At 40.7% G+C, this 20140-nt stretch overlaps 1 protein-coding gene across 5 annotated transcripts; it reads right to left on the reverse strand.

The window, feature by feature from the left end:
* Positions 1-1527: 1527 nt before the first annotated feature.
* Positions 1528-20070, reverse strand: hgfac (HGF activator). 5 transcript variants are annotated; one of them, XM_084924205.1, is made up of 15 exons: positions 19467-20070; positions 19309-19360; positions 18917-19010; positions 15928-16001; positions 15676-15797; positions 13785-13953; positions 11210-11320; positions 10504-10678; positions 9673-9770; positions 8785-8826; positions 8361-8625; positions 4683-4822; positions 4227-4367; positions 3679-3821; positions 1528-1993 (listed from the first exon to the last, which is right to left on the reverse strand). In XM_084924205.1, the coding sequence occupies exons 1-15, from the start codon at positions 19527-19529 to the stop codon at positions 1799-1801; spliced, it is 1884 nt and encodes a 627-aa protein (XP_084780331.1). In that variant the 5' UTR covers positions 19530-20070; the 3' UTR covers positions 1528-1798. The 5 variants fall into 5 exon arrangements, with proteins under 5 accessions (XP_084780331.1, XP_084780333.1, XP_084780335.1 ...); XM_084924206.1 differs by having other exon boundaries at positions 1532-1993; positions 13785-13916; positions 15676-15819; positions 19467-20059; XM_084924207.1 differs by lacking the exon at positions 8785-8826 and having other exon boundaries at positions 19467-20068.
* Between the last annotated feature and the right edge of the window lie 70 nt (positions 20071-20140).

Consider the following 20140-nt stretch of genomic DNA (forward strand, 5'->3'; position numbering starts at 1 on the left):
AGCTGCCCCTTCCTGAGCCTGCCTTTGCTAGAGGTTTCTTCCTGTTAAAAGAGAGTTCTTCCTTCCCACCATCACAAAGTGGTTGCTTTGTGACAAAGCAACCACTTTGTGATGGATTGTTGGAGTTTTCTTCAAAATACTGTAGGTCCTTTACAGTATAAAGCACTTTGAGGTGTTGCTGTGTTTTGGCACTATATAAATAAATCGGAGTCTGAATTGCATCAAATGGAAGTACACTGGACTGAAGGTTAAGTCAATGGAAAGCAACCAGAAAAAAACACAAAACCACTGGAAAAAGGTTTGACAATTAAACAAGTTATAAGGATTTTAACTGTGGACATATCACCAGCCTGTGTAAATGTACATTAGTAGATGTGGCCAAAAAATGGACAAAACCTTTGCACAGTAAAAGAGGCAGGAGGCACTGATTCACCGTGTGAAGGGGTACTCATTGATACACCTGTACTTCATTTACTCTAGCCCACTTATCAGCTGATGAGTTTGCAAAAACGCAAAGTTTCATTTTGATTGTCGGCCACACATCTGCAGTGGGAGCAGCAAGAGCGAAAGCAGGAAGACAGCTGTGTATTCTGGACGAGTGGTAACATGGAGACTTCAGTCCTAACATTCATATTTTTCTGTTAATTATTATTTCAGCCAATAATATTCCGTGTACCTCTGTGGCACTCTGCTGATTAGTGTATACCTGGTAACTGGGTTGCATCGAGGTGAGATCGCATTCTCACCAGCGAACTGCTCTGCAGTTTGTTTGGTCCGCCTCCTCTGAAAGGCTTTGGTACAGTTGTTTTAGTCTGCACACCTGTGCAAAAGAACCACACCAAGGAGGGAAAGCAATCTGAAGTTCAATTTAAACGGATTAAACAACTAAACACCATGAAGGTGTATTTAGAATTTCCAGAAAAAAGGTCACCCACACCCCGACGTAATTTGTATCCATGCACTTCATTGATTTGAGAACCAAAGCAGGGCAGTCTAACTTCAGGGGTGTGTTTGGTGCCACCCAAGGTCTCCCAGACCCTGGAGCTAATCACATGCACTCAGTGTCTCTGGACCTATTAAGGTCATTTTAAGCTTTTAATACCCCTTTATTATCTTTACATTCAGTTGTTCTTGGAGCTACTTTCTGTATTTGGCTTCATAGTTTTAGGTATCTGGAAAGTTTATCCACAAAACAACCTTAAAACTGAACTGTGCATATTAAAAGTACCACATCAAGTCTATACAGTCTCTTTATGTAATTGTACATATATCAGCAATAAATATATATTGTTTTTTACCCAGTTTCTGTTATTTTCTTAGAGATGTTTCACTGTTTCAAAGCTAATGTGCTTAACTAGTACAGTAAAAGGACTCAAGACCTTGAGATGAGCTATTTTTAATCCATCTATTATTTCTAAAGCCCATTTATATACTTAATTTTAAAAAAAAACTAAAGAGAGAAATATCTGATGAATGAACTGAACAGCAATACATATCAAATCTCAGAAAATCCAGCCTCATGATAACAGAGGAAAGTCCACTTGGAGAAAAACATCATGGTATTCAGCTTGTAAGTGAACCTTGACTGGCTTGTTTTAATTACATTCACAACAAATCACAGCTCTTTAACAAAGACACTCAAAGTTTGATGTCACTGAAAGTCATTGAAGGTTTATTCAGTCTCAAAATATTTCACAGTTAAACAAATAACCTGTAAACTTCCAGAAGCTTTACAATAATAAAAAAAATTGTAAAAAAGTTCATATATAATATCTCTAAACATCTCATGCACGAAAGGTTATTTCCAGGTAATGTCGTTTGGTGAAGGCTTGGGTTTGCGTTTGATCACTGAATCGATCCAGTCTATGTAATTCACTACTTTTGTGTAAACTCCGGGTTTATTGGAGCGGCCGCAGCCCTCCCCCCAGCTGACGATCCCGTACAAGAAGCTGACGTCATTCCTCCCACAAGCCAGCGGGCCCCCGGAGTCGCCCTGAGGAAACGCACAAGTGGATGTACACATGAATATACACGCAGATCACAGCGAAAGCACACAAACGGCTGAGTCACACACTCAAAAATGAATATATTCCTCAAAATTGCTCTCTACCTATGAGCTAAATAGTCAGTTGTCTCATTTAATTTAACAGGAAGGAGTTCAAATATTTTACACAGCAGGATGAGGGGGTAGTGTCACACCACAGACATCTCTGAATATCACTGAGACCCTCGTTGCCTTCCCCCAACATTTCACTCAGGGGAATCCCTCCTACCATCTTAAGTGCTGTTCCATTACTGTGAAACCTCAAGCCTGGCCTCTGATGTCATCCCCAACAGAGCCAAGGCGGGAGGTTAAGTACTGTACCGTCCCAGACACAGTGAAATAAAGACATTTGTTTTCTATTCTTCTTTCTTAAATTTCCGTGTATTTAAGTTTGTATAGTCATGCATTAAATGAGATGTTGAAAATGTAACATTGATTTTTTTTTTAAACTCTAAAATCTGCCATTGTAAAATAGATTTTTGGTTAAAATGTTGAGATCTTCATGAAGCAAAGTAGTTCATATCTCCAACATCCAGCAGCTTCATATAATTGCAATGACCTGCAGTGGGATCACATGACTGTGCATCAAAGTTTGTTTGATGCAGCGTGTAAGAGTGTAGTTGAGAGCAGGAGCATTAACACTGTGGGTTAGAACTATTAACACAATCTAACTCTTAATTAAAATACTGTTAAATAATTAAAGAAAAAAACTAACAAAAATATACCATAAAATAAAAAAATGTAAAAAGTATGCTCAGCTTTTTGGTTCTGGCTGAGAGTAAAATAAGTGAAGCAGAATCTGAAATGAAAAAAAATATGTAATGACAGAAAAGAGATTAAATCGCAAAAAAGTTCCTATTGATATTCTTTATAAATAACTTGATAATAAGCCATAATATTGTCACTATTGCGCTCAATCGCCCACTTTCCCAAGTGAATTTCCCACCCTGATAAGGATAAGCGGAAGAGAATGGATGGATGGATCTACTCCACTGATGTTTCCGAAAAGCCTTATATAGAGTTTTAAGCTTTTAACCAAGCCAACCAGCTATGAGGTGAATCATGACTATAAAGGAAAAGATTCAGATAAAAAATTAAAGGGAAATAAAAAGAAAAAAATGATTAGTTAAAACAGTGAAGGAACTACTCATCCCATAATGTTTTGCAATTCATCGAATTTACAGCAAACGACTTCTAACCTTCTTCTAACCTTCCTTTAGGTCCATGGTAACCTTCATGTCCAACCACGAGAGATACCGCTGTTTAAATTCAGCATTTTCTTCACGACATTGTAAATAAAACTTGTTTCCCTAAAAACAAAGTTGTTATCATATAGAACTGTGGTTTCTTCTGACACATATCATCATTTCACAATGTCGTAGCAGCTCTACTATGTATAGTTATAGTATTATGGCTCATAATCAGAACGTGACTATGAGTTTTATTTCCAGGACCTCACTGCTGAGCTCTATAGTGCTGGTGAATCTGGTGTCTTAACTGCAAATAGAACATTGAGCCAGGAGCTAATTTAAAATTAAAAAAGATGTTTCTATCATGGGACTCTGTTTTAGGACACCAGCACTTCCTTGGCAGAATTACATGAAAACATGACAGTCCTCAAAATGCTTCCCTACCTGGCACGCATCAACGCAGCCGTTAATCCCTGCACAAATCATGTCACTGGTGACATGGTTGCCATACACATCAGGCTTCTTGCAGTTATCATGAGGAGTCAGTCTTACTCCAGCCTCCTGCAGAGTGGAGTATCCCATTCCCTCTGTCAAATAAAACACAAATGAGTCATTGTGTTAGATAAAAGCCCAGTAACACCGAGCTGTCACCCCGTATTTTTTTCCCGGTCCTTATGCTAAGCTAAGCTAGGCTAATCATGTCCCGGTTGTGACAGATTTAGCCCTCAAGATGAAAGCAAATTACTATTTTCCAAAGTGACAAAATGTTTCTTTTATGTGCGTTAAAAATAAATCTGAAACTTTTCTCAAAGACACATAGCAGCGCAAACAATTTTGGCCCCACCGTCACGGTTTAAGCGTGTAAACAAATAAATCATTCACTGGAGGTGCACGACAAATGTGCTCCCTGTGATCAATGCACGAATGTAAATAGTTGTCATCGTGACAAAACGGAAATGACACAGCTCTGCCATGACCTCCTCATTACTCACTCTCTTGTGTATGTCCCCAGCCACTAATGGTGCAGCAGTAGTAATCGGGGAACGTCATGCTTTTGTCTGGGAGACAGATGGGCCTGATGAACGGGGTTTTCTTCACACATCGCCCGTCCTGCTTCTTCAGTTTGATTAGAACTGCCAAACAGAAATGAAATGTCATGAAACATGCAAAGAAATGAAGAAAAGGTATGAAGCAAATGGCTGACTTCGCCTCGGGAAAATGCCACACCCAACTGTCAATATACATATATGTGTGCATCTGTGTTTGTGCGTGTTTTTATTGCGGGGGTGCAGAGGGACACAGCTGTTCAGTGAAGCACAGCTGTGCATACAGACTGGGTTCTTAAGTGGGTTTGTGTGTTTCTGAACAGGGACAAGAGGTCTTCCAGTTTATGTGAGTCACTGGCATATGTGTGCGTGTGTGTGTGTGTGTATGCGTTAAATAATTACCAATGTCATGCAGTGTTGGGTTAAACACTGAGAAGTGCCTTGGAAAGACGTAGTCCTCCACTCCAAATGTCCTCGTGTTGGGACTGGTGGTATTAAAGCTATGCTGGCCCAGGACCACACGGATTTGAGATTTCAGGGGGCTGAAGAAAGACATTCTTAATTAATTCATTAGTATACCAAAGTCCACACTCACAAAGCTCATCAAGTCAAAATAAACGTGAGGTAACTGGAGTACTTCACCTTGTTTTTCGTGAAATCTGGTGGGAAAATTGGAGAACCCAAAATACCTTCACAAAACATTTGTTTGAGCTTTTAGCAGCACAGTCAATCACATTTGGCCTTTAAGGGGGTGAAAAAGGAAGCCAATGCAGAACTTCCAAATGCTGCAATTAAACAGGTGTTTTTCCTGCCATTTGGAAAGTAGTCGATGAGTATTTGCATACGAGTTCGAGTATTAAGTGCAAACTATGGACGAACGCATGAATCTGCTAGCAAACAAAACAATACCAAAAGTTAAAGTTATGCATTATTAAAGAGAATATAGCTTCCAGGTCTAAAAGGTGAAGCAAATGCAGACGTGCCTTAAACCAGCCCTTGCTTGGCATTATGCTTACATTGCTTGAGAGTTGCCTGCCCTTTTGGATGTTATATAACTGCGTGTCACTCAGGAAAACTGTGCATTTTGCGACCACTTGGTGAGTGGTTGCTGGAGACTGCTAGCCCTCATTTGGTAAACTCAGTTGCAAAGACGATGCTGTATCAAAAAACGTGTTGGCTGCAAGCAGATTCTTTGCAGTTTGCATGAAAGACAGCATTTTGTATAATTGCTAACTGCTAGCAAAGCGGTACTTAAACTTGGAGAAAGTGCAACGCAAACCAGAAACAGTCTCCGTTTCTGGCATCGCACTTTGTAAAATCTTACTGCTGTTTGCAAAGTAGTTGGAAAGCGTTTGCAGACAAGTTGAAACCATGACCAAAGTAATAACAAAGAGGTTTTCACTAATTAATTCACATTTTATGCTGGTGACTGGCAGTTGCTAAGGTGACTGGTCTCTAGCCCTGTGTGTCTGGGGCTTTAGCCATTACTTTTCCAGGAGCGGTATATAGCTACAGGATGCTAACCAAGCTTACCAACCAATCATTAGCTGATAATTTAGCACAGCGTCCTATCATCCAAATGTGGTCACTCAAGATGGCAAAAAGACCATTTTTATCATGATTGTTACACCTGTAGGAACCATAGTAGCAACAGTAGACAGGAAGAGAACAATGACACACAAAGGGAGTCAGACTGGTTGACCGATCTTTTAGCCATGTGGTATGCATTCTTACCACTTTGTCACTTAGGCTAAAAATCAGTCTAAATTTTTTTACACTACTTCAAAGTCTAATAATTAAAATCTAATGATTTTAATGTCACTTGTGCTGTAAAAAAAATCCACTTAATTCTGTAATTTTCCTTCCTAAAGCACCATGCTGGCTATAAGATAGTTAAACCCCTGCGATGTTGATAATGCTATTTTATATTGTGAATTTTAATTAATACTTTCTAATAAGAAATCCAATCATGCCCCAACTGTACTAAAACACAGTTGTAGCAGTAGACATGGGGCTTAAAAAGAAAGCTTTGCAGATACCATATATTGTATTTTACTATACAGTGGGGCAAAAAAGTATTTAGTCAGCCACCGATTGTGCAAGTTCCCCCACTTAAAATGATGACAGAGGTCAGTAATTTGCACCAGAGGTACACTCCAACTGTGAGAGACAGAATGTGAAAAAAAAATCCATGAATCCACATGGTAGGATTTGTAAAGAATTTATTCGTAAATCAGGGTGGAAAATAAGTATTTGGTCACCTCAAACAAGGAAAATCTCTGGCTCTCACAGACCTGTAACGTCTTCTGTAAGAAGCTTTTCTGTCCCCCACTCGTTACCTGTATGAATGGCACCTGTTTGAACTCATCATCTGTATAAAAGACACCTGTCCACAGCCTCAAACAGTCAGACTCCAAACTCCGCCATGGCCAAGACCAAAGCGCTTTCGAAGGACACCAGGAAAAGTATTGTAGACCTGCACCAGACTGGGAAGAGTGAATCTACAATAGGCAAGCAGCTTGGTGTGAAAAAATCAACTGTGGGAGCAATCATCAGAAAATGGAAGACATACAAGACCACTGATAATCTCCCTCGATCTGGGGCTCCACGCAAGATCTCATCCCGTGGGGTCAAAATGATCATGAGAACGGTGAGCAAAGATCCCAGAACCACACGGGGGGACCTGGTGAATGACCTGCAGAGAGCTGGGACCACAGTAACAAAGGCCACCATCAGTAACACACTACAACGGCAGGGAATCAAATCCCGCAGTGCCAGACGTGTTCCGCTGCTGAAGCCAGTGCATGTCCAGGCCCGTCTGAAGTTTGCCAGAGAGCACATGGATGATACAGCAGAGGATTGGGAGAATGTCATGTGGTCAGATGAAACCAAAGTAGAACCTTTTGGTATAAACTCAACTCGTCGTGTTTGGAGGAAGAAGAATACTGAGTTGCATCCCAAGAACACCATACCTACTGTGAAGCATGGGGGTGGAAACATCATGCTATGGGGCTGTTTTTCTGCCAAGGGGACAGGACGACTGATCCGTGTTAAGGACAGAATGAATGGGGCCATGTATCGTGAGATTTTGAGCCAAAACCTCCTTCCATCAGTGAGAACTTTGAAGATGAAACGAGGCTGGGTCTTCCAACATGACAATGATCCAGAACACACCGCCCGGGCAACAAAGGAGTGGCTCCGTAAGAAGCATTTGAAAGTCCTGGAGTGGCCTAGCCAGTCTCCAGACCTCAACCCCATAGAAAATCTGTGGCGGGAGTTGAAAGTCCGTGTTGCTCGGCGACAGCCCCAAAACATCACTGCTCTCGAGAAGATCTGCATGGAGGAATGGGCCAAAATACCAGCTACTGTGTGTGCAAACCTGGTAAAGACCTATAGTAAACGTTTGACCTCTGTTATTGCCAACAAAGGTTATGTTACAAAGTATTGAGTTGTATTTTTGTTATTGACCAAATACTTATTTTCCACCCTGATTTACGAATAAATTCTTTACAAATCCTACCATGTGGATTCATGGATTTTTTTTTTTTTTTTTTTCACATTCTGTCTCTCACAGTTGAAGTGTACCTCTGGTGCAAATTACTGACCTCTGTCATCATTTTATGTGGGGGAACTTGCACAATCGGTGGCTGACTAAATACTTTTTTGCCCCACTGTATGCACTCTGCTGTGCAGGTCCAGTGCAACATTCAGTTGCTTTAGCTAAAGATTTGAACTTGTGGATGTCAGTAAACAGACATCTGTTTTACTGACATCAGAGGAAGGTGCTAACATTTGCATGTAAACATTACAACATGCATATTTAGACACGTTTGTTATATAATATAGAGAGAATATATTACTGTTTAAAATTCAAGAAATGTGACTTTTTTTTGTCAAGCTTCCTTTAGTCTTTCATAGACTGACTCAAAAGGGGATACGATTTCTTAAAAGACTCACACTTTCCAAGATTAAGAGATAACACTGTGCAGAGGGGTCAAAATGGCTGGAAAAACTCATAGTGTTGCCTTTTTTCCACTAATGTGTGTAACATCCTCTGCAGCGGTAGAATTCAATACATACTTGCTGAAGAAGCAGTGGGCCGCAGACACGACCCAGCAAGAGGAGATGAGAGTGCCGCCGCAGAAGTCTGACTGTCCGATGTAAATGGCTGCCATCCATGGATGACTACCTTCCAGAGACGAATTTCCACCCATTATCCTCCCTCTGGCTGTCGATAACCTCTTCTTGTGCTTTGTCCCGCATAAGGGTTTTTTGGCCGGCTTGGAGGGTTTGGGTTTTTCAATGGTGGGCAGGACGTTGAATGGAGTAAACCTCAGAGAAGAAGCTGAGAAAAGTTCAAACAGAGGATTATTTTCAGCTTAACTTGGACACAGCAAAATGCCACTTTCTAAAAAGAGCTGAAAGATGCTAACAGATAAGAAACTACAAAACAATCAACTAGCTTAGATTTAGAATTATTTTTTTTTACTAGCTTCCTAAATACCTCTTCTGAATAATTTTGAATCTACTGCTGGTTGATTTCCCCCTGCAAGAAGCACAAAAAACAAAAACAGTCATTTCTATAAGGTGATGATGTTCAGTGTGGCAAAGCGTCCTCTTGCTGCAAATCATGTGTTGAGGATGATCAGGAAGAGGATTATGAATTCGGTGCATACCCCTGGCATCATGACAGACAGACAGCTGTGCCAAACCCCACTCACCACATCAACATTTGGCTCCACCTGACGTGACGTGTTGATTCAGGGTGAGTAATGTCTTATTATTTCCCCCATATCTAACCTAGCCAATGTTTTTCCTTTAAAAAAAAAAAAAGCTCTTTCACTAAACCAGTCAGCTTGAATTTAACTTTCGAGAGCAGCGTGACTCAGCTGCACAGATTAGCTGCCTTCTCTGCACTTTTTTTTGTTTTTAAATCTAAAACTGGATTTTAATTAAATGTGAAGGCATTTAATAAGCCTCCACATTCGAGAAATGTTTCTGGAATGTGGAGCGTCAGTGTCAATGTCATATGAACGAGACCGAGAGAGAGAAGACGCTGCTGCACTGCGTGACCTTTGTGAAAGATCATTACTTATTGCATGTTGTAATGATGGAATGAATGTTCAGAGAGTGGCAGCTAAATAAATCTGCTACTCTTAATGAGGAAACAAAATTAAGCCAAGAGTTGGATATGAACATTATTACAAACGAGGGGTATTAGAATATGTACATATATAGATTTAAACAGCAGAACAGCTCAGGTGTCTGGTCAAGCTAACAGATGTATGCCTTAATCTTATGCTAAAGCATATCCACACTCCAATATACCGCCTCAATTACAACATAATTACATTCTGCACACAAACTCCTTCCCTGCGTCCTGCTTACTCACACGCAGCCATCACACAGGAGGGGACGTCACAGTACTCCCAGGAGATGGCGTTGTCTTTTATTGTGTAACACCAAGGCTTCTTGTCCTCGTCTGGGTTTCTACACACAGAGATACACAACGGACAGAGTGTGTGCGTGCTTGTGTGCGTGTAGCCTCGCTGCTTCCTGTCTTTATATATTGCTTCATTAGCTGAATGTCTCGCAGGGGCTCCATTGCCATTCAAATCCACACACTCACACGCGGATAATTCGCTTTCTTTCTACATTCGTTTCACGTTTTAACAACCAGGATTCAGGTTTTAGTTTTAAAGCTGCAATATGCAATCTTACCAATAATTAATGATCTATCCGAGCCTGGGTGTAAGTCTAAATCCCATTGTTTGCTTTGGCCTGGGACAATTTGGGAAACGTGCCATTTGCTGTCAGTATGTCTTCCTGCTCATGAGAAGTCATAGTAAGAAATCAACTGAAGGAAGAAGGCAGGAAGAGTGAATGTGCCAGAGATAAGCCTTTTGGCATGATGGTTTCAGGGTTTCCCCTCAGTAGCTATGTGCTCGTAAGTCACACGAATGACAAGAGTTGACACATGGAGTTGACAGATAAGGAGCATACGGCTTTTGCTAGCTCAGGGTAAAAAAAAAAGTTGGATACTGCAGCTTTAAAACAGAAATTATGTGCAAACTATATAGAAATGTGGCCTTCCAGATAAGACTGTTTGCAGCACAGCAACCGACAAAGGCTTTAATATCTCATTTTGATTAACTGTTGGAGAAACAACTACTAGAAAATCTACCATAGCTGCTATTAAGGCAGGATGATTTAGCACACACACCTGCAGTAGGCATGCTCCCCAAGGCCTTTAACAGGTGATGCAATCACTGTGCCCACATGGAGCTCATCAAACAGCAGGTCTGAGTTCCACGGCAGACACCGGGCGCCGGACACGGTGGTGCCCACCAGGCCTCTGTAACCTGTGCCCCTGCTGCTATAGCACTCTGTCTCTGGCTCTGCTCACACAAGCCACAGAGAGAGAGAGAGAGTGAGAGAGAGAGAGAGAGAGAGAGAGACACGGAAATAATCCCAGCCGTAACCACAGTAAAACACAGGTATGTAAACAATATGAAAGCGATCACACAAACTCCCAATGCAGCAGATATGTGTGTGCGATGACAGCTCTCTTCTCTTCAGAATGAGTCAGAACACGTTTTAAAACCTCTCTTTGAATGCGTTAATGACAGCTGGGTACAAGCTCGCCAGCACGCCCTCACCTGTGACCATTAATCAAACTATTGTCATCCACACATGCACGAGCATGCGTCTGTGCATACGTGACACAATGAGGATTCCATACATCTGCTCTCGCATATGACAAAGACTCTGGCTCTATGCAGACTGCAGTGACTAGAAAATCTGCCCTCTGCTATTTTTAGCCCGATACAAACATCATTTCATGTCAACTGTGCTTTCTGCTCAGAGCAAATTTTGCATTTCCATTTGAATGAGGAAAACAGGAACGTAGCACTCAGCGTATGACTTACCGAGACTACAGTGAGGTCCACTGTAGCCATGCCTGCAGTTACACACTTCATTTCCGGTGGATACGATCAGTCGACACGTTCCGTCGTTCTGACATGGGTTTGTACGGCACACTGGACACATCAAGACACACACCGTCACATCCTTATACCATTCTCTTTAAAATGCTTGTTTTTCAGCAAAACTTTATTAACATTTAGCTTGTTTAACGGACCCATTATGATACTTCCATTATGATAGTCGCTATGCACAGTTTAAAAGAGCATTGGTGTGGCCCCTCAGTTTATTATTTATCTCCCTTGTGACTCAGTCACATTAGAATAAAAATACAATGGCAACCTCTGTCCTGAGTGTTTGCAGTGAATTTGTTCCACATATGACAAACAGTTGCAAGTAACTGTAGCAACCAACAGGTCAATTGAAGGTGATTGCTTAGTAGGTGGCAACCTGTCTCCAATCAATCGCAGTATGACTCAGACCATAATCGTTTCCAAATGATTGCTGTCTAATTTATAAATTCAGAAAGACTCTCAACATGTTGCAATCAGTCTGAGTCAGTCTGTGTCAATGAACACAGCTCGTCTACCACGTGTATCTTTGCATTAGGTGACTAGACCCAACTGGTTGCCAGGTTGTTGTATTCTGGTTATATTTCTATAAAATAAAAAGGTTGCCGAGCACCTAGGTCATTTTGCTGGGAAATTGCAACTATTAAAATTGCCATCCCTACATTACTATCTTTGGAGGAATTTCTGTTTCAAATCTATGAGATTCTGAATTCTGAATGTAAGCAGTTAATGTAGAGTCCTGAAGTAGAATTCCTATAGATGCCAACAAAATTGTAGCAAATGGCCAGACATTTGCAATTTTTACTCTTTGGAACAACCGGTTGGAACTAAACCAAGGAAACCACCAGTTGCTAAGGTAAAAAGTGTATTGCCTGACTGACCTGTTGCTTGCTGTTGATGCATTAAAACTTCCTTGTGATTCTTTTTGGACACTAGCAATTTGCTGTTGTCACAAGTAATTTGTGTGGTAGCCACAGACTCATCTGCAAACACTCACCAGCTAGTTGCGAAGTGTTAGTAAAACAGAGAACGTAAGTTGTACAACTTTTACTTTGAAGACGTGTGCGACTGGGGCGTTAAGGGAACTTTATGCTGATTGGCTGCACCTCATAACGAGAAAGCTTAAACAGCACTTAGGTGGTTGCTGCTGTTCTGTGTATGAGGTATGAATTATATATGTATATAATATATATGTATTATATATTATATATGTATTATGTATGTACTATATGTATTAAATCATGCATGGCCACGTCTGAAAAGAAAAACTGTGTGAAACTGAGCATTTAGAGCAGTATGAAGCCTGAGCTTTTGGCTCACAAGGATTACTCTGACATACACTGACCTCGCTATTTAAAACTTCTGTACTGTGGCATCAATCATTGGAAATCACTGTAATAGTACATTTATAACAGACAATAATTCAACAATAATTAGCATTGCTACACCATCATGGTTTTTCCTACACAGGTTTTAAATGTAATTTTTAATATTTTTAGATTACCAAAAGAAAACTGCAAAAGAAACCTCTGAGTATTTTAACCTGACTCTACAGTTCTGCTCAGTTGGACTTACTAACATCTTCCGGTCTCATTTTTTTGGTTTTGGTTCGCTCTCACCCATGCATCTGTGTTCTTATGTACATGTAATATATCTGGGTCTGAGCAGCCTCTTGTGAAATAATATAACATACAGAAAATATTCTGGGGATCAGAGATGCCATAGGTTTATTGGGTTTTACTGAAAGTGAGCAGTCCGGATGTGCTTTGAAGAAAAACAATGTAAAGCACATTAAGGGTCAGGTTCAAGCTAGAAAACTTTTTTTTTTTTTTTAGTTCTGCGACTCCTGTAAGCTGAGCCCCTATCATCATGACAAAAGCAGTTTCAGCTGAAGAAGCATGAAAATACCTCTCTGATTGTATCTCCTTTATGCCAGGGGAATCTGCTAAACGCCCGTGAACATCCCCCCATTGAGATAAAAGCACCCTATGGACCCATGGGGTGTGTCCTAAAACACCATTCCTGAGTCACAGTGAGTCATATAATCTGCCTTTTCTTCAATGCAAAGTTACTCTTGTAACTATGGAGCTGTGATCAAAGAAAGGGTAGGGCACGTCTTTCAAACCCCCTCTTATGAGAGTGAAAAAAAAACATTTCTTCAGGCTAGGAGGAGATCTGATACTTTTTGGGAGGCCTGAGATCATGTTGTATAATATTTTTTTAAAATTATATGAGTTGCTAAGGTTGCTAGGTTTTTATCTTTATGCTTATTTAATGTAAAAACAAACAAACCCCAAAACATTCTAACATGTAGCAATATTTCGTTTGTCATTCGCTGATTTGAACATCAATTCAAGCAGCTGTTAAAGCAAATAGCGCTGAAGTCATTGCAGCCTATTGTATTGAGTTTCGCTCTCATCACCCCAAAAATAGCAAAAAATGGCCAAGAAAAAAAAAAAAAACTGGACACATTCAGAGCAGAACAACAAAAGCAGAAAGCATGTCTTACTCGTGTAGTGGACTCTCTCACACTTGATTTCCCCTGCCACACATGTGCACTGTTCCACATTACGGAGGTGAATTCGTCCCCAAGACTCTCCGATGTCATAATAGCGCAGGTGTACGGTTTCGTAGCACTTCTCTGAAAAAGCCGACACAACACATGAAAGGCGTCGGGGCTGAAATGGGAGAGCAGATTGAAGAGCTCAATGGAGCGTACGGAGCAAATCTCCGATGGCTGAGCTGCTGCGATGGATCCATTTTTCTGTGTTTTTCCATCTTCTTTCACTGCTTTGCTTTCAGCTGAAAAGTGAAACCTGTTTACAGGTGACTCATAACTGATTTGCCATTATTTTGGCCTGAAGGCAAGCACGCGAAATTTCAGCAGCATTTTAACGGAAAACACAGATTAAATGAAACTGGCATGTCATTTCAATGTTATACACGTCACGTTATTTTGAAGCGTATGCCGCATTTATAGGACCGTGGCGAACTTAAGACTGTCACTCAAATCTTTCAATCACATCTCAGTGTCTATATCAGCAAATAGAGATTGCTCAGTTGTCATCTTGATAGCATCAGGTCACGTCTGTCAGTGGCGTGTAAGGATATAGCTGAATGCAGCTAAACCAATTTAAAGTCAATTAAACAAACTACATTTGCGGCTAAAAAAGAGAGAAATCACTGTGTCACTGCTGGTCTGTAACCAGTTCCGCCTTAATTCCTTCAGGATATGAAGCTCCTGCCCAGATAAGTTTGGGAACCAATAATTACAAAAATTGATAATCACAGCTTGCCAGTCATTGGAGAATTTATTGCGTCAGACATCAGTGATTCCACCTTTGGGCACGGCAACTTTGTGGTGCTTTGCTAGTGGCAGCTTTTTGGCATCGGCCACAATCTTTTTTTATTGTAAATGTGTAAATCTCTGGAACTAACAGATGGGTGGTGCTACTGGCAGCGGCAGAACAGGGTTACATGAGGTGGGGTTGAAAGCCAAGGAAAACTGGTACACAGGCTCTTAACTACTGTGATAATCAAGAGTGAACTTAGACTGTCATGCTTTTGTTTGTCATCACGGTTTGTTTCCTTTTTTTTTTGTTATCAACCTTTATTTATGCAGGAAATTAAGATCAAAAATCTCTTTTGCGAGTGTATTTGGGGACCACACAGGCAGCCTTATAACCTAGCATGTTCTTTGACTCCTATAGAAAACCTTGTGCAAGCACAGCGAGTCCAGATTATAATATAAATTTTATATCTAAAATCTCCAAATTTAGTTGTTCACAGCTGGGAAAAGGTAAGCTCACAAAGAACAGCGTTGGGCCCTGTGGATAAAAGTATCCTTATTCTTGTCACCAGTGAAATTTTAAAACCTCCAACAATTACTGACAGCAATTTTCCTCCTAATCAAAGCTGTAAATCAGTGTAAATAACAACACTTACCAGTGAGCCAGTAAACTACAACGTTATTGAATGTAGCAGATGTAACAGAAATGAAGCACGTCAAATGCCACACCAATTTAGTCATTGTATGATGAGTGGCCTCTTTGCATAATGACCCACAAACTGCAACCTTTCTGAAAAGTCAACAGTTGAGCATTTTTAACAAATATAGCCTCTCTATGTGGCTCACTGGTCTCCAGAGAAGAAGGAGTTAACTCTTCACACTCAACTGCCTTTACTAAGCATGAATTTGATTACAGAGTTTTTAGCTGGCAAGCTTTTGATTTTGGTTTACATCTGTGGACAACAGATGAATGACAATGGGCTGCCTAACGTGCACTTTGATGTGAATATGTTCAGGGAACAGACAAAAAAAGACAGTCTGACAAAACCAAATAGGAATGGATGACAAGCACTATACCTTTAATTCATAGAATATTAATAAAGGAACCTACTTTGTTCACATATTCTCCCAGAGAAGCTCTCAGGACAGGAGCATTCGAATGTGCGTCTGTGTGGGATCGCTGTGCAGACGCCTCCATTCTGACACGGGTTCGCCTGACACGGATCTGTGATTCTGCGTGAAGTGTGGACAAAAACTGAAATCAAAACATCAAAACATAATCAGCAGGAGAACAACCGCAACACTGTAGTTTCTAATTAAACAGCAGTGGAAATTCAATCTGCAGCTGGTTTGGTGAGCTAACCATTGGGGTGGCTTCTCTCTGGTGCGCAGAAACCCCACTTCCTGTCCCGATCAAAATTGTGTGTAAGAGAGCACCTGGGACAAAGGAAACAGGAAGAGAGTCACCTGCAAGTCAGCAAATGCAGCAAATATGCCAAAAACAGAGTCTGCACAATTCTAACAAGCTTGAAAGTTAATATTTGGTATGATCACCTTTATTCTTCAACATAACCTGAACTCTCTTAAGCAAGTTTCTGTAATTTCTTTAAGTATAGTTGGATGTTTTTATTCTGAATTTGTATAAAGGAGTATATAGGACCACTCTTATTCTGAATTATTTTGATGTAAAAATAAATAAATAAATAATAAATAAATAAATCATCAAACGTCTCTGACTTTTTCACACATCGCACCCTGATTACAACCTTAGTAAGCATATCCTGACTAAGCGTGTAAGTTAGCGTGCCCGCTGACGGTTAGTCATGCTATACTGTTGGATTTGGGCATATAGATATTGTGACATAAAATTGCGTAAACCATGTGCAGAGGATTTTACCCAACCCTTAATCAAACCCACAAGTACTGACACCCTGCTCCAGAACGCTGCATCTTCTGCCAACGCACACTAACTAACTCTGTCAATCATCCACTAATCTAACCTGCGTAACATTAACATACCTCTTCTCCACTCACTGTAACTACAACACTTAATGACAAACCCATTCTGACGGTGAGCTGATGAGCACATCACAAAAACATGCAGGGTCAAACCGCCGCAACTTTACATGTAGGTGGACCAGAAAATATTGGCCCATGTATAATTGCATAAACGTTGCTCCAGCTTGCTGGCATCCACCCTTTCTGCATCATTTCCAAGTAGTGAAGACTGAAACCCTGCCAGCGTGTCTCCTGTTGTTTTGGGTTTTTTTTCCAAAATCATAAAAAGATGATTGTTGCTGTGTCACAATCTGAAGCGATTAAAAAAAACAAATTGCACCATGATGGTTTTACTGAGGCAGCTGTTTATGCACCCTCGGGATAAACGCTGGGAAACGGCAAAACTTCAGCTATAGTTGCAGTTTCACAGAGTACCTCTGCATTTTATCTTCACAGTTATTAATGATAACACTGTATTATGATAAAATCATCACAGGCCCCAGCAGCAATTGAGCAATAAGCATTTTATTAAAGCTTTTTCGCTCATTACCTCACTAAAATTTGTGATCAGATGGCACTGTCGCATAAATCCCTCATCCCTGCGAGCTGTAATTAGGTGTGACTACACACCCCAAACACACTGCATCAGTGTACAAATCACTGCTATTACAGCAGTGATGGAAAACACCAGTGTGTTTGTTCTTTTAAGAACATGCAAAAAGCCAGGAACTATCCACCAATTAGAAATAAGAACACTAACTCTACATTTCTCCCTTAAGAAGAAAGCTGCACTTTGTATCTTCCAACCCCACAAAGGTTGACTGTTTCCGGTGCTTTCTTTTAAAGTTATAGAATTTAAAAGTCTGATATAAATATATTGGCTTTTATTTTTTACACAGACATATTCTGTACATATATATATATATATATATTCCAGTGATACTGTAATCCACTGCAAGACAGTCATCTATGACACAGTATCTGTGTGACTTAACAAGAAGAACTATACTTAAAGAAGTAAAGAGTTTGTTCTTCTTCAGTGTCAGCTCACTTAAGCTCATTTTAAGCTCTTCAGTTGATAACTGCCACCACAAAGACTGAAGTAGTGTCTGGTATAATGAATACATATATTGATATCTGAAACCAGTACATCAATAAATGTACTACAAGAAAACGGTATACGATATATGAAAATATCGATATTTTGCCCCACCTCACATGGTAGCAGCTCGATGCATTTAGACATGTAGACAAGATCAAGACAACCTGCTGAAGTTCAAACCGAGCATCGGGAGAAGGTGATTTAAGTGACTTTGAATGTGGCATGGTATTGATGCCAGACCAGCTGGCTCGAGTATTTCAGAAACTGCTGATCTACTGGGAATATCCCAGCACAACAATCTCTGGGGATTACAAAGAATGGCCTGAAAAACAGAAAATATCCACTGAGTGGCAGTTCTCTGTGTGAAAATGTGTTGTTGATAACAGAGATCAGAGGAGAACGGCCAGACTGCTTTGAACGCATAACACGTCAAACCTTGAAGCAGATGGAAAACAACAAGAGAAAAAAAACACATGATCCTGTCAGCTAAAAACAGGAAACTTGGGCTACAATTCACAAACACCTGCCAACAGAAGATAAATGCTGTCTGGTCTGATGAGTAGGCTCAGAATTTGGTGTAGAAAACATGAATGCATCAATCTGTGCTTCGAGTCCATGATTCAGGCTGATGGTGGTGGCGGTGTAATGTTGTGACCGGATATTTTCTTTGGGTCCTTTAGTACTAAATGAGCATCATTTAAGCACCACGGAGATTTGCATCATGCATGTGTAGCTAACTGTCTGACCTGTGTGGATACAGTAAGTTTGAGATTGAAAAGGGAAGCTTATGGCTCATTGTTTCTTAACTATCAAGCAATCAAAACACACAGCCTGACTCCGCTCCATCAGTCACGATGCTCTTCTGCTACATGTGCCTTGACCGTGCTAAGGGTACTGTCAAGTCAAGGCTAGATGCTTTTATTTAATTAGCACATTTAAAAGCAGCACCACATCATCAAGACAGCAAAAAAATAAAAGATGTATTAAAAAATCAAATAATCTGTAAATTATCCAAAGATTATTTTTTTTACATTTTGTGGAATAAAAGTTTCAAATCATGCGTATCAAACAACGTGTGTGTGTGTGTGTGTGTGTGAGAGAGAGAGAGAGTAGAGAGAGATCTGTCAGTGTGTGTCAGAGGACTGACACTTCTGCCAGAAGTGTGTTTTGACTTGATTACACACACAATACAGACTGTTTGTGCAACCAAAACAGTAGATCCAGACAGACAGGCTGGCTAATAAGGACTCACCATGGTCTTGAGGACAGGACAGTGATGCAGTGATGATGAATCCTTCCACCCTGACGAAAAGGGAATTTACATTCTTTGCCGGTGGTGGTAACAACTGCAGAGGACGTAAAGGGGAAAACACAAAACATTAGCAGCAGAAACTGTCTTGGAAACCCCGACCCACCCACTCTCTCGCTGGTTTTCACACACAAAGACCCTTTCACTTCAAATGAATGTATAAAAATCCATAAGCAAGCTACACCCCCTCCCCTACAGGTAACACCTATGCAAACATCAGCTCACTCAGGACTTATGAGTGCAGCAGCACCAACTAAGTGAAATAATAATAATAATATAGAAAAATGATTTTAGGACCAGAGTAAAAACAAACAAACAAACAAAAAGAAACTCGCCTGTATGGCTCTCCCTCACCGCCTCTGCTTCATATGTAGGTGCTAATGTGTGCTGAAATCAAGGGAGAGACATTATTTCACTCCTTTCACGCTCTCAAAAACACGCAATAACAATAAGCACAGACTCAGTTGAGTAGAGAAGTGTGGCTAAAACTTACCACTCCTGCGAAAACGCACGAGAGAAAAAGCATCACGGCGTGTGCCATCGCGAAAGTTTGCATCTGATGTTTCCCTGGTGTCCCGAGAAGCTTATTTCCCGTGTGCCTGTCACGTAATATCTGTCAGTGTCAGAGTCCTCAGCCCGTTTTTGGTCATAGGAAACGTGGGAAATCCTACAAGTATTATCCAGTCCCTCTAAGTTGAAGTTGTATTGAGTAAACCCGTTGCGTCATTAGGCTTGTCTGACGCTGAGGCATCCTGTATCCCGGCTGGTGTTCCCTCAGCTCCCCCTCTGCGGTCGCCCACGGTTTATCATTACGACTTATCGACTCACGAAAGAAACAAGAAGTTTCTTGAGGCAGAGGCAGGCAGAGAGGTAATACCGCTCAATCCTTACCCCTTTTAGGTTTAACACTGCTTTCTCCTAAAGTCGCCCAATTTTAGCTTTTCTTTCACCTGTGGTGTAGGTGTGCGTCGTTTCTGTACTTAACAGAGATTTTGCTTCATATCGACGCGGGATATGACAGCATCACACGGTTCCTGCAGATTTGTCGGTTGCACATCCGCGATGCCAATCTTCCGTGCTACCACAAGAGAACAAATATGCACTATTGGATTGAGATCTGGTGACTGTGGAGGTCATTTGAGTAGTGAACTCATCGTGTTAAAAAAA

This window comes from Perissodus microlepis, chromosome 3, assembly GCF_051167445.1.
Source record: "Perissodus microlepis isolate ML-2025 ecotype Zambia chromosome 3, ASM5116744v1, whole genome shotgun sequence".
Lineage (NCBI taxonomy): Eukaryota > Metazoa > Chordata > Actinopteri > Cichliformes > Cichlidae > Perissodus > Perissodus microlepis.

Excerpts from the sequence above, each read along its gene's own strand:
- hgfac (XM_084924205.1), bottom strand. The coding sequence starts at position 19,529 with ATGCAAACTTTCGCGATGGCACACGCCGTGATGCTTTTTCTCTCGTGC. Across the intron at positions 15,798-15,927 it reads AGAGAGAAGCCACCCCAATG|AATCACAGATCCGTGTCAGG; the intron begins GTTAGCTCACCA and ends CACTTCACGCAG. Across the intron at positions 11,321-13,784 it reads TGAGAGAGTCCACTACACGA|TGTGCCGTACAAACCCATGT; the intron begins GTAAGACATGCT and ends TGATGTGTCCAG.